The 15,357-nt window shown below is 37.1% G+C and overlaps 1 protein-coding gene across 4 annotated transcripts in view; it reads right to left on the minus strand.

Annotated features, from left to right (window-relative positions):
• The window catches only part of MYO1B (myosin IB), a gene marked incomplete at its 3' end in the record, with an annotated part of 86,364 nt that overhangs the window by 40,458 nt on the left and 30,549 nt on the right, over positions 1–15,357 (minus strand). For all 4 annotated transcript variants that reach the window (XM_080347095.1, XM_080347094.1, XM_080347093.1 and 1 more), the window contains exons 3-6: positions 13,564–13,658; positions 10,801–10,905; positions 7,938–7,984; positions 5,563–5,626 (exon numbers count right to left, since the gene is read on the minus strand). In XM_080347095.1, coding sequence (XP_080203221.1) covers positions 5,563–5,626; positions 7,938–7,984; positions 10,801–10,905; positions 13,564–13,658 — 311 coding nt within the window. The remainder of the gene's footprint in view (positions 1–5,562; positions 5,627–7,937; positions 7,985–10,800; positions 10,906–13,563; positions 13,659–15,357) is intronic.

The following is a 15,357-nucleotide window of genomic DNA, read 5'->3' on the forward strand; positions in this document are numbered from 1 at the left end:
AATATTCCATACTGTTATCTTCGTAAGTGAGGAAAAAAGCTCCAGAAATCAGTTACTGACAGAAAATCAGGTATTTACCTTAACAAAGCAGTTGCTAGCAATTCTTGTTAAATCTGTGTTATTAATAATTTTCTGCCTTTTTTTTTTTCCCCTTTTCTTCATGTCCACATGCAGGCTGAAATCAGACAGGTAAAAAAGATCCAGACCACTTGCCCTATTCTTAAGATGACTTCTTCCCTTTGCTTGCCCTAATTAACATTTTAATAAATTAATCAAATCTGTTTTCTTTAAATGAACTACTGCACAACCAGTAACTTTTGTGCTAACTCTCACATGATTATAAGTTCTGTGGACCGAACAGACAGACACAAAGATGTTCACCAGATTTCTGCATGCACCCACTCAGTAATTCTCTTTACCACAGCACATGCAGACAGATGGTGCTTATCCATATGAAAATACACACAAACAAAAACCACAAGCTCTACATATTACACTTCCTTATTTATTATGTATACTGACTATACAAAATTACCTAGAGAGAACATACAGAACAACATACGGTGTATTTATGGATTAGTTTATTTTTTATTTTCTGCATTATCTAACGATGCTTCTGCTTGAAATGAAACTTTTAACATGTGCATATCAAAGCAACTGTAAAAATTCAGTTGCTTTGGAAAGGTCCACCCTGGAAACACTTATTAAATCATATTTTTTGAATACCCATCAATTCAGAGGACTCAAAATCCAGCTACATCCCTCAGGTTCTGAAGACTCTTTGTTATTCCTATAAAGCACTGGTTTAAATCCAAAAGATCTGTGTAAGCATCCTGCTAAACCAGACAACCGAACTCAACATAAATAAAAACAAATTATTTTTTTAAAAAATTGATGCTGAATACTTCTGCAAACTCTAACATATAAATTTACTTTATTTACATTACATTATCCCACCAGGTGGGTGAGTGAGTGGCTGCGTGGGGCTTGGTTGCTTGCTGAGGTTAAATCACAATAATGAACAAACAAGTTGTAAAGAAGAACAAGTTGTAGAGTTATCACTGTCACTTTGATAACTTGAACTTTAGAGAAACATTATAGGTTTCTTTCATCTTGTTTTTGGAAAAGATGGTAAAACCTGGCCCTTTCTTAATCACTTGTTATTTGGGCTTTAAGAACACTGCACTCGTTAAAAATAGCTTTTCAAAAGCAGGCCTTACATATACTGTACTTCACCTGCACTATCGCTGCCATGTAGTTAATCATTAAATCACTGAAAGGCTTAGGCAGATTAGGAAAGATCGCCTAAAGCTAAAAATCCAATATCTTTCAGCAGGAAATCCTGGGTGAAACGTGAAAATCAAATATCCTGGGAAAGATAATGTAATATTCCCTACTTTTGTAAAGGTCTAAACAACGAAAGTGTGAAGCATTTTGGATTGTAACATGCGAAACTATTTCAACCATAAAAATTTAGCATACACAAAACCAGTTGAAAAACTAACGAACCAAGTGTGCGTACAAACATCGCCTGGAGAACAACACAGACACAGCATCTGTGGACAGAGAGTCATGTTTTAGCGCTGTACAAGCTATTGCAATTAGCACCTATTAGTCTGAAAACAAACAAACCCATTTTTACAGAAAAAAGATATTATTCTGTAATTACAGAAAACCAGTAGTTTCTTTTCTACCTTTCTGTTGCTCCCATCCCCACTACACTGTGGTAGTTATCATAAGTGGCAAACTAAGAATAATATTGATGGTTTCTGTAAATTATTTCCACAATATTACACCCAGGTGAAAGCAAGTTAATTACTCAACACTCCAAATGTCTTATCTCACAAGTGCACTGGGGAAAAAAATACCACTCTGTGTAAGCGCTGACAAAAGTGTTCACTGCAACAGCAGCAACTGCAAACGCCCCGTGGGAGGACGGAAAAAGCAGAAACACCTTATACTCAATTCAGGGAGAGAAAATATACATTTACCTGTTTGTAAATGCATTTTAAAGCAGGTGGTGGAACAGGTCAGAGGATGGGCTGGCGGTTGGCTGCACCAGGGCTGTGTGCTTCACTTTGCACAGATCCCAGCATCTCTTAGACAGTAGGGAAACAAGCCAGGACCTCCACAGAAAACTCACAAAGAAAGAGAGGACTAGAATGACTCAGGCTGACTCCACACCTCAGCTTACTCAGCTTTCTTCATCCTCCTGTTCACCCCCACACCACAGTGGCTGCTGACATAGGGTCAAACAACCTGAAATCGTTTTTATTTTGCAGTCTAAGGGAGGAAAAAGTCCCAACTGAAGTAATATACTTAAAGATTGCACAGAATCATGCTCATCTCTGATTTTTTCATTCTCAATTTCTTTTTTATGACTGTGCATTATGATATAGCAGTACATCAAATGCCTCAGAAATCTGCGTACTCTGAGTAGCCATGTAATGTAATGAGTCTACACATATTTTGTGCTGTTCAAACATAAAATTATCTTAATAGAATCATATAATCATTTTGGTTGGAAGAGACCATTAAGATCAAGTCCAACCATAACCTAACTGGAGCACTAAACCATGTCCCTAAGAACCTCGTCTAAATGCCTTTTAAACCCCTCCAGGGATGGTGACTCCACCATGGCCCTGGGCAGCCTGTTCCAATACCTGACAACTCTTTCCGGGAAGAAATGTTTCCTCATATCCCATCTGAACCTTCCCTGGTGCAGCTTGAGGCCGTTTCCTCTTGTCCTATCACTTGTTACTTGGGATTCGAGACCAACACTCTCCATGCTACAACCTCCTTTCAGGCAGTTGCAGAGAGTGAGAAGCTTCAGTTTGGGAACATACTGGTTCTGACATCACAAACCTATTACGATTCCTTCTGTTTTATTATTCCCATTCTAATTGTAATCAGAATATTGACCCTTGCATTTACAGCACATTAAACATTTCGTGAACAGACATTCCCATTGACTGCAAACAGCACAGACACGCAGTACACATTGTCACGATAGTTTTACCCTCTAGCTCCATCCCATCAAAGGTTTACTTGTAAGTGAAGCCCTGTCATTAAGAAGTCGGAGTTGATTGAAGGACACCAGGAGAATAGCCCAAGGGAAGGTCACAAGAGCACCAGCCCCTCCACAAAGGATCTTGGGCGGAGGGACCAGCCTCTCACAGAGCATCACCACATTTCAGAGCAGAACAGAACAGGTTATTTCAAATAAGACCTTTTAGTCTAATGGGTCTCTGCTTATCTGTACCAGGCTGATAAAACTAGTAGCTTATCTTCATTACCTCTCTTACCAGCAAAATAAACCAGATGTTCCCTGTGTCTGCTTCCAGGCGCCCACAGGGTTGGAACACAGCCTGGCGACACAGACTGTGATTCAAATCGCCCACTAGTTTCATTGATGTTTGGAAATCAAGCTTGTCAGATAGAACTACTGAAGTTTAATCAAAATATTATGCTATCATCTTTGCATCATGTTAACACCAAGCCAATAGATGGCCAGAAAGCAAAGAATATTTATTAACAAACTAATCATACTTTCCCTTTTAAGGACAGGAAACTTCAGCACTACTTGATTTCCTACTTGATGAATTAATAAGACAAATCCTAAATTTGACTAAAATCAGAGTAAATTCTAAGCAATGTAAAAGAACTTAAGCCCCAATACATCCAGAGTGGTGATACCTCACAAGAGAAATATTTCTCTTGGAATGCAATGCTGCAGATGTGTGGGAAAGATCTAAGGTGGGACAACAAACTTGCTTTAAAACTGTACAGAATTCAAACTCTGTTTTAAAGAGAGATGGATGGGCTATCATATTTTGAGAACACTAAATGAAAGATAATATATTAACACACAGCTACAGGAACTCAGTACTTATCTGTGACATACCCTGTCAAGTATGGGGTGTTTCAACTAGTAACATCTTTTCCACAGGAGGGCTAACATACGAGGTCTTTATTTTTAAATTTAAATTCATCATCTTATTATTAGATATTTATTAAATGTGAGAAGACAGGGACAATGCCTAAAACAGACAACTTTTAGGAAGGTCTAAAAATATGCCTGCCCTTCAATACATATGTCATCACATCATTATAATTACATGTAATGTTACAATTACAACATGCAAAGATTTATAGAGCAGATAAACTATAGAGTAATTATTTGGATCATCTTTTGATATGACACAATATTTTAATTAGATGGCTCAGCACAGTACTTTCAAAGACAAACTGTTGAATATTCATTCTACAAAGGACGTTTCATTTTTATGTATCTGTTTTGAATGTGAAACAAAAAGAAACAAACAACACAGCTAGCCTGCTAGAACCTTTTTGTTCCCATTTAATTATTGATGAATAGACTGAGTACGTTCGGCCTCTAATTTTGTCGACTGCCAAATGTCAATGTTAATAGATAGCTGTAAACGCTTAAATGGTGACTGCTTTGAGTTTCAAGATCTCTTCTTTCACAAAAATCACACTCTTTCAGGCATAGTTCCAAAAAGTGACCTGGGGCAGGAAAAATGTTTGTTCTAAGAAAAACAAAACAAAACAAAACAGAAAAACAAAACAAAGCAAAGCAAAAAAACACCACACACACAAAAAAAAACACCCAATCTATATTTCTGAGTAAAAGTCTTCACAAGGATTTGAAATGTCCATACTATATATGGAGAGTTCAGTTCACCTTGGATGGTTCTTGTTATTTCACAACCAGTAAAATGCCAATGGTGTCAAAAGTCAGTCTTTAGAAAGAGGAACAAATTGAGTTGAGAGGAAAGAAAGGGCAAGGCTGGGTCAGTGACACCTCGTGTAGTCACTCACTGCCCTCCTCCATCCCTCCTTAAAAATAAGAAAAACAAACACACACAGCTTTATATAGCATAAAAGAGGAATTTCTTTTTAAAAGCTGCTTTTAAACTCTCAACAGGAAAGCTAGCCAAAGCATCCTGGGTTGGCATTCAGTTCCCAGCCTCTTCCTTCTCAACAGAGAGCTGGTTAAAATTGCTGAATTGCTACAGATTTCACAGCAGCATCCTCACGTCAAGAACCTCTGAGGACACTTTTTCCTCCTGAACTCAACCACTGTCCATCCTCATTCATGAGAAGCCTTTTCCTGCACTGTGAGCTGTGCTAAAATTAGTATAGAATGCTTTGATTCCAAATAAACATCACAGTGTTCTCCAGCAGACCTTGTATCCCTCTTTCAAATTACACATACATCACCTACCATAAATACGTGACCCACCAAATGACGTAATACAACTGATTCAGGGATTCAAGTATAAAATGATCCCAGCCACATACTCAGTACCTTTTAAACAATGCAGTATATTAATTATTCACGTTTACTTCTTCAAGTCAGTTCTCACTTACATTAAGGCACACCAAAACAACAATAAAATTAAAAAGCAGAATTTACCACATAATAGAGAGAGATTTGACTAGACAAATGCAGCTGATCTTTTCACTAATTTAACCATCTCCTTTTTAGAACAAAACATTTTAAGCTGTTAACATGCTGAGACCAAGAGTAATACTCACAGTTGCTTATAACTCCTCCAAGTGGGTCCCCCTTGAAATCAAACTCAATATCCATGTATTTTCCCTGTGAAGGCAATATGGTTTATTAGTTCTGTTTAATAAAGACTGCTCAAGACATTTTTAAGAAGTTAGTTGATCATTTTTACAGGCTAATAGAGCAATCTGGAAACACCCTGTAAACTCCATCAAATTCTGAAAAACAGAAGATGATTCAAAGCTTCTAAAATGATTGCATTATCACAGCCAGATTTGCATGAGAATAGCTTTAAATCAGGTTTGTAATGCAAGCCAGTAATTTGCTCACTTTCTAAGGTTATATGAAGAAAAAACATGTTACACAAACTTTCACCAGAGCACCAAGAACACAAAAAAATACCTGTAGGTATTACCACGCTTATGAACAGAAAAACGTCCTCAGAAATCTTCTTCCACCCAGACTTATTTTCTCAGTGTACCAATCTTTTTGGAGCACCAACTGAGGCAGCTGAAAGGCGGCCGCCCAGTTCGGCTGGAAGGATGGGCTGGCACCGATCCCTGTTGGTAACTGGGGGGGTGTCTGTCCCCAGGCGTGTGCCCACCTTGGAAAAGTGATGGATTTTCCCCACCAAACTCTTTCCTCCATAACTCAGGAGACCAGAGGCAATAATTAACAGACTTGTCACCGCAAAAGCCATTTCATTTTCAGCTGCACCCGCACCGCATGTTTTCTTGACTTCTCTTTGACTTCTCCACATCACAGAAGACCGCTCTGGTCTTTGCTTCATTTTAATTTATGTGACAAGTGTTTAATGTAGTAATAGCTACAAAATAGACAGACCCAGACTGTGTAGAAAAGGCAAAAAAAGAAAAAAGGCAGCGTAGCTCAGCTCACATTGGCAAGGAAGTGTAGAAAGATAAAAAACTGCGGGTAGTAATTCAGGCAAATTCCACAAGCCACACACAGAAATGATCTCACCACCCTCTGGTGCTTACTTAGAGGACAAAAACAACTTATTGAAATGTCTGGTGTTTGAACTTCCTTATTCACTGCATTTAGGGTTTTCTTTTTTTCTTTCTCTTTTGATTTTAATTAGGGAACATATAAAACAAGCACTTTACATCAACTCCCTTAAAGACATTTTCTAATTTACTGGGTATTTTGGCAAGATTGGCTTGACTCTACTTAAACTCTATTCTTCTCGTCGCTGGCAGCTGAGGCAGGCTAGACAGGACAGTACTTGTGCTTTCTTGTTGGAAATTAATTCTGAGCAGATTCAAATTTCTGAGATAAAGAATTAAATCACATAATTAAATTTTAATTTCCCAAGGACTGAGCCAGCTGGACATTTCCAAAAGTATTTTTAGCTTTGTGTTTATAAACAAGGACTTGAAAGGCAAAATACTAGTTGGTTGCACTTTGTCCTGGAAAGATTTCTGTTTGCAAATGGCATCTCTTCTCCCCTGCGCTGTCTCCTCCTCCTTTTATCCATGTGCTTTTACTCACAACACACCATTTTTCCAGTGTATTCATTCTCCTGTTGTCTACTTAACATGTCTCATATTACTCTTCTGCACACAAATGAGCAAATTACAAAGTTGCATTCAGTCTTCTGATTTTGGCAGGAGAAACTATGATTTACACATTTTAGAATCTCCCAGTTCTAGCTTTGACTTTTTTTTTGGCCAATGGTCAATTAGAATAATTTCACACTCAGTTTCATGCTAAAAACCTCTGAGTTCAACCAGTCAATTATAAAGAATATAAGAAAAAAAAAAAAAGTAATATTAAAAAAGTTTATGTTAAAACTGTAAACACAGTTTACAACATCACAGGAAGAAAACGAAAATCCAAAATAAAAATTTTTACAAAAAAATGAATGTGTATGGATGGAAAATGAGATCACGCAGAAAGATCAACTTGCTAAGCAGACAGATTTCTGGGCACATGGTCACTAACATTAAAGCCACCAGTGCCAGAAAATTAAAGAATTCAGCAGCACTGTAATTATGTTTTCATTTGGTCACAGACTGTCACATCCTAACTTATTTTTTTAAGCCTCTACTCTGATTCTCAACAGAACTCAATGCCCACATCATAAACCAACAAGACTTCTGATAAGGAGGTAAAACATCTTTTAAAAATGCATGTGACCGATAATAATGCACTACTAACATATTGGAGAAGAAGAACATGCTCGAATGTACAAAATGAAATATTGTTTGCTATTGATGGTGTTTGCCTTCACACCATGGCCCTCAGACAACTACAAGAATGTTCTCTCTCCAAATCATTCCTTCCCTCCTCATAGATGTCTGATACAAGGTGTAATAGAAACAGCCAACATAATCACATGTTCCCCTAAATGAAATTCAGATTTGGTCTTGAAAATACTTACAAATCTAGAGGAGTTGTCATTCCTCACAGTTTTGGCATTTCCAAAAGCTGGAGAAAAACAAGTAAGGAGACCAAATCGATCAGTCAAAGAATATTTAAATGCTAAAATACCTATCACTTTATATATATTTAAAAGAATAAAGGACTTTGGACAAAAAAATGTACAGGTATCAGTCACTGGGGATTGACAGAGCGTGACAGACTAGATCACAAATGGGAAAACACCTATGGAAGTGCAAAGAAGTTTTGTCTCAACACTTTATTTTAAAAAGTGAAAGAAAAACATATAAGAGGAAACAGTTCCAAGACAAAAGTGTACCTGGACCGAGCACATATCCTTAGGGTTTGAATCACCATATTTAAAATTTTATTACACAAATAACTTTAAACATAGGAAATACTTCTTTCTCTTCAAAGAAGAAATGAACCTTAGTTCCCAGAAGCGAAGATGGTAAAAGATTGGAGGCCGGAAATGAGGAAATTACAGATTGACACTTAAAAACTGTTTGCATGCAATAGTTTAATCAATGCTTTGAAAATGATCTATTTATGCTATTCCAATACATTTATCCTAGCTTAAGTTGAATATTAATCAGCTTAAATAAGTCTGTTTACAACAAGAGTTTAACATACTCTCTTCAGCATGACCTAAACTCACTTTTTGAACAGATTGGTTTCAATTTCTTTAGCTCAGGTTTTCTGACAGTGAAAACTCTCTGAGAAAGGCCATCCCAGGGCTACGTTAGATGGGCGGCCTCCAGCTGAGAGCATGGGCAAGACAAGAACTCGGACTGGAGGAAAATTCAACATTCATCACACATTGTCAAAGGACACCAAGTCAAACAGGACTCTTCCCTACATTATTAAGAATAGGGCTCAAATAGGAGACTTTATTTATCCCAGAATTTATTTATATAGCATATCTATTCTCAAAGATCAAGTCAATATTTTTTGAACAGAAATAAATACATGCTTTTAGCCTTCAACAAACTTGCATGAGTAGACTGAAGAACCGAAGCCAAAAGGAGAAGTTTGTTGCTCCTGAAGGCCAAGAAAAAGTGAAAGAATTGTTTTAAAAATCTTTATGCCCTGCAATAAATCATCTTTTCAACAACCAAATCTCTGAGCTGCCTTTTCCTAAACACAGTGCTGAACAGTAGAGTCATTTATAACCGCACAGAATCAAGCACAAACGTTCCATTATAAAGCACGAGACACATTCCTCAGTTTTCCCTTAAGTTCATTGTTTCTGAAAGTTAATTTATAGTAGCAACTATAGTTAAAAAAAAAATAATTCCCATAAGATAAATTATATGCATGTAACATTTATATCATTTTCTTGCACTGCAGCTTGACTGAAAACAGAACTACATAACCAAAGAAAAATAAATCTAACCACAAATGCTTAATTTCTGTCTAAAATGTACATAAGCAGCCAGGCTTGCTCAGCAGCCTTGTGGAATAATCCTGTGTCCAACCTTCCAAAAAGCACCAAGTACAACAAGTAATACCTTAAAATGATAAGGCAGCTTTCCGCAAACTTATTTTATTCTTTATGCATTAAAACAAAGATTCACAAACCAACAAGAAATCCACTATATTTGGCAGTCCTTGGAGAAAAAAAATCCACCTTTGGCAAGAAAAGCCTCCACACTTCCCACACTATTTCTGTCTCCATCTGAAATCTGCCTTCCAGAAAAGTGACAAAAGCAACACCCCACGTCTCTGAGAATCCAAAGCAATGCGAGATTGCAGTCCCACTATTCGGCTGTAAGTAGAACATATCTGATCGTCATAGAAAGGCTTATCCGGCATTTTTATCATTCTTATATTTTAACATTTCATCCTTTATATACCAGTGTTTGCTTACAATTTTGTTTTGTGTACAGTCAATGGCTGCATTTTACCCATCCAATTCACCACTGCTCTCAGCTCACTTTTGCATTCCTTCCCGTTTTTTTATTGCCCCTCCTGTTCTCATCTGTAAAGTGCTTGCTTCCTATAGACTCCATCAGGTATATGTATAGATAGCTAGGCAATAAGCAAAATATTGACATTCAACAGTCTTAAAAACATGCATATCACCATGCAAAATTATTGTACAGCAGTCCTGAGAATCTGTCTTAGCACCACAACAGTTTAGAGAACAGTGGGAAAGGCTGAGCCAGGGATATACACAATTAAACCTAAATAAGTCAGTGCTGACCAAGGCACGTCTGAAGGCAGTTACTGGACAACAGGACAAAACTGCAAGCTTTGAGGATCGTATATCCTATCTCCAGGAAAAATTAAGATCCTGTTTCTGGCAGTCATGTCTTTAAATTAAAATGGCTAATTAAAAGATCAAAAGTCTTTCACGGGAGAGCAGGAAAGGCTGTTGTCAGGAAGACAGGCTGACAGAGCCAGCAGGCTCAGGGAACAATAAGTCTCAGGAACAACAGCTATGCATATGGATTGCCTTAGTGTTGTTCCAAGATCCATTTCTTCATCCTTTTTTTTTTTTTCCCTAAAAGAAAAATAACACTTTACAGAGCTTGTTTGTTTACTAGAGACTCTAATAATATAATGTGGAAGGAAATGAATCAGAGAGACAGAAGTTAAGCCTTTTGATACAGTCAAGCATCACCAAGGGAGGGTTCAGAAAGGGTTTGCCCTCAGAGCAGCAGGAGGGAAACAGTTTTCTGCTCAAGAAAACCTCCCTGTAATAGAATAAAACCTTGTAGCTGTCTTCATAGAAAGCACCTCCTATGGTTTTGGACACCAAATAAGAATGAAACAACAGATACAGTTTTCCAAACCAGCTCAGCAAGAAAGCTGGTACCCACAGAGGTAATACACTCGTACCTGGTCTATGAGGTTCTTACCTTCAAGAACGGGATTTGACTGCAAAAGCTGTTCTTTTACTTGATTAACCTCCGCCCCTTTTCCACACACAGCAGCCACATATGACATGACAAGTTTGCTCGCTTCTGTGGGGTGGGAGAATAAAATAAAACAGTGAAAAGTATTGGCAAACAGGCCACAAAATTATTTGCAGACTTGATCTCCATCATGTTTCCACCATGCCAGGCAGGAACTGTAAGGACATTTCATTTCAGTTTTCTTCTGCATTGTTGTGCCACCTGGAAATGAGGAAGGAGCTCAACCTGCTATAAGATCCGTGACATTGCAGCAGCAGCCCCATCAATTAAAATACCTAGAGCCCCCCCTAATCTAAAGAAGCCACCTGTGGATACGGTACCTTACCCACTACTTTTTCATTTAGCCTTCATTTAGGACTGAGTAAGGGAAGAACTTTATCCCTAGTTAAAACTTTGGAAACGTTTTAATCTAGCGTGAAAAAATAGACCCAGGCAGTTTCCAGACACAAAATTACATCAGTTTCTATCAGCAGACACACAATAACATAAGTGTAAACATACAACACTATGCACATGTAATTACAGTTCTAAAGTCCATCAAAAGTAAACGAATAACTGCAATTCAACTTCTCATAACATCAAGCAGTCTGTTTCAAGGTATAACAAAGGTAAAAAGTGAAGCATTCATTAAAGTAACAAAACCAATTTGAAGGTACAAACTTTTAACAAAGCCTGGAAGAACTTTTGGGCTCTCAAGGCTGGGTTCATGTGGGTGTCAATCACCCATACACAGACAGAAACAAAAATTAAATAATCCATCCAACCCTTATGATTTTGCTGTTCAGGACAAAGAGCAGCTGAGAAAGGATTCTGTTTATAAACTGAGTCTGTGATGTTTAGTATGATGCAAGACAGTGAAATTTGAGGCAATGTCAGCTGATACACAATGTAATTACTAACAGCTGGAATCCCTATTAACACAGTAGTTACAAAAAACCCATTAGTTGTTCTTCAGAGATCTGTCACAAATTTAAGGGTGAAGCTATCCCTTGGATTTAGATTCTTTCCTATTCAATCAATTCTGTTTGCTATTATTAAATTACTATCCTGTATTGTAGAGAAAACTGAGCAAACCTGCCGCCCACAGAGCAAGAACTATCGGTGTGTCTGTAAGGTCTCCCGTCTCCTTTCATAGCACCTTGAACCCAGCTCTCATTTTTAAAAATCCATTCCCTTCAGAGCTTAGAATTACAAAATTCTTTGATTTATTTCCTAAAACAATCAATATATTGAAGTAGAGAGCTACTCAATCACTGACAGAAGAAAGCACTAAAGCAGCGAATAAGGTTATTATAAAATAATACGCATTAAGACAACACACAATGACTTCAAGATAGACTTTGAATATCACCGAAAGAAAATGAAGACTCTTTATTTTATTAGAAACTCTGGTCCAATAAAGACACCAGGAAGGGAATCATCACCTTAACATCTAAAAACATTTAAATACACCACTTACTCTGGTAATGTACTGTGTTTTCTTGCACAGTGTTACTATCAATTAGCAATAAACACATGCAGTGCCAAAAGAACAAAATCTGAAGGAAATAAAAAAGCCCAACTCATGACAGTTCAGTTTCAATTCTTGCGGTCCTAACATACCAAATGTCTGGCTACTAGAAATTTAAATAGAATTATACAGCATCAGTACTCACAAGTTTGTTTCCTCAACACTTCCCTCTCCATATCGTTTTTGGTTTGTTTTTTGGTAATAGAAACTTGACTTCCCATCTAACAGCCCCACTTCAGCAACAGCAGTGACGTCACATTTTAGAGAGAGAACAGCACAGATTCCATAATTGACTTGAATTTCAAACCCTATTTTATTCTGTAGTTTCCTTTATAAAGAAGGAATAATTCGTATTATGTCCATGACACTCAAAATCTCTACACAAATCTGAACCTGCCAGAATATTCTCTACAAATAGAGATGTTCAGAAACTCAGCCACTGTTGCAACTTTCAACTAACTAACTAAATAAATGAATAAAAGATGGACTTTGTTTGAATGAGGTGCTTGATAATTCACTCCTTTTTAAAGTCCAAACTCCTAGACAGAAATCCTAACAATCATATCAGTAAGAACTTGATTATTTTGATACACACTTTTACAGAAAACACATGCATTTTCGTGTTACTGAAACAGATGTATGTGTTCCTACCTGCTGTTTCTTTTCTAAGTCACCTCAGCTTTAGATCGTTATTTCAGAAAATAACTGTCATCTTTCTTTTTCAAGGTCAACTTAAGATGTTCTGCAGTTATGAAATCCTCGCTTGATTTCTACCGTTCTGGTTTAAAAATCAGAATTTTCAAGGCAATTCCAGCTTTGCCTGAGCAATACAGTATTCCGGTACACAAGCCAATCTTAGAATTGCAGCTGAGCACAGCACACAAAAAAAACTGATTAAATTTCCAAAGTAATCAGCTACTATTATTTACTTTCCTTGGATAAATGGCACGATCCAGTTTAAATGTATATATTTATTAAAAGACATGCAAAAGCACCAAAGGATTGTCTTCCATAGAAGACTAAGAACATTCCATTTTTTCCATCTTCAGGTTTCCTACAGGGAGAGCCTAAAAGTTTTCTGGCCCTTACAATATTCTCTCACAGACCAGCATTATTTTACTCTTACAGACTCTAGCAGCATTTTGTAAGACTCTCAATAACTCTGTTTTTTAAATATAATCAAAAGTGCTTATTACCTGTTTTTCCAGCTCCACTCTCTCCTGTAATAAGGATACACTGGTCTTTGTCCTGGTCCCTTAAAGATCTATACGCTTCATCTGACAGAGCGAAGCTGCAAAGGAAGAAAGAGTCAATTGAGAATTAGATTTAAAAAAAATACAAACAATAACTACAATCTGTCCTTCACGTCCAGGCAGAGGGAGAAAATAAAAAATTTTAAATAAACAAAACAAACAAACAAACAAAAAACCCACATACCACAACCAAACCCAAACAAAAAACTCCAAGTCCTAATGTTCAGTAAGTGGTGAAGCGTTCACTTTTCACAATATAAAGACCCATAGTAATAAAATAGATACTTTTTCTCACTGGTTCATTTAGACTTCCTCCAGGAACAAGGAAGCATCATCTCTCAGGTTTTCTAAAGATTGCAAGCTCAAAACAAAATCACAAAATTTCAGGGAAATTTAGGTAGTGCTCTTCATTGAACAAAAAGTCATATTCTTCACTGGACAAAATGTCAGTGCATCAACAGGGAGCATTCTGTTTGAAGACATTTAAGAAAAAGGAAACAGGAGATTCATGAGCACTAACAACACCATAAGATGCAATTTATACTCTGAACAGTATGAAGAAATCTCGGAACCTGATAAAATACCGAGCATTTTAAGGATTCGGGTATTGCCAGACTTTTGCATAAATATGCAGAAGTGTTTCCCCATAAGCATGTTCTTGACTCAGTAAAGGTGACATCATAGTGAAATTAAATAATATATTAAGAATCAACAGCTTTCCTGTACCAAAAATGTCCTTCCACGGAGCTCAGAACATCATGTCCTGAAACCACTGCATTTTGAATCCAGATGCACTTTATTGCCATGTGGCAACATATATCTTGGAGACATGCAGATGTGTTACTTATATTTAGTTCTCTTTAGTAGTAACTTCGATGTAGACAAAGAGTAATACTGATTTTGTTTCAACTGCATTTTTTACTTCAGAGGATAAAGGACTCTGGAAAATGAGCATTAGAACCCCTCTGGAAAAACTTAAGCAAGTAGTATCTGAAAAAGGACATCAAAGTAAAATCCAAATAAAAAGGCACACTTGCATTACACAAGTTAGAGAAACTGATAGCCAAACACAGTGTGTTTTTACACTAAATAAATATCCAGTCAGCAGACCAAAAGCTTTGTCAGGTTACTGCACCTAGTAAAATATTTAATGTTTGCGTGTATCTAAGAGTGGATATTATTTACAGCAAACAAACCAGGCATGAAAAAGAGAAAGAACTCTTAGCTCAACACAAAACACATAATGGTTGGAGATTCAATGCACCTTTTAGAAACTCAATTCTTTACTCTAGGACAGTTCAGGAGCTTTGCATTCAGCTGATAATGACAAACAGTATTTCTTTTGAATAACATAGCCATATAGTGCTTTCACATGCAAGCACAGCCCCTTAACAGATGAGCAAGCTTTTTGTAACGGAACTAGATAGGGGAAGCAGGACAACACCAAGTACTGAGAGCCACACAGAGCCTTTTCCACCAGCTCCTATCGCCACAGTTTGAAAATGTCAAATATTAAACCTACATATACACAAATCAGTCCATATTTATTTTTGATACTACTGTCCCTTGGTTCAGGCAGTTCTTCCTTCTGGCGTCTATCCCCCAAAACATTCATGGAGAGCATGTCATATTGCCCCCAATTTATCACCACATGCATATATGACACCATTTATACTCCTCCGTCCCTCAGGAGTATAGACTCATATTTCCTTATTTGGGTTTGGGGTTTTTTTGGTT

The sequence above is a fragment of the Nesoenas mayeri genome (assembly GCF_963082525.1).
Source record: "Nesoenas mayeri genome assembly, chromosome: 6".
NCBI lineage: Eukaryota > Metazoa > Chordata > Aves > Columbiformes > Columbidae > Nesoenas > Nesoenas mayeri.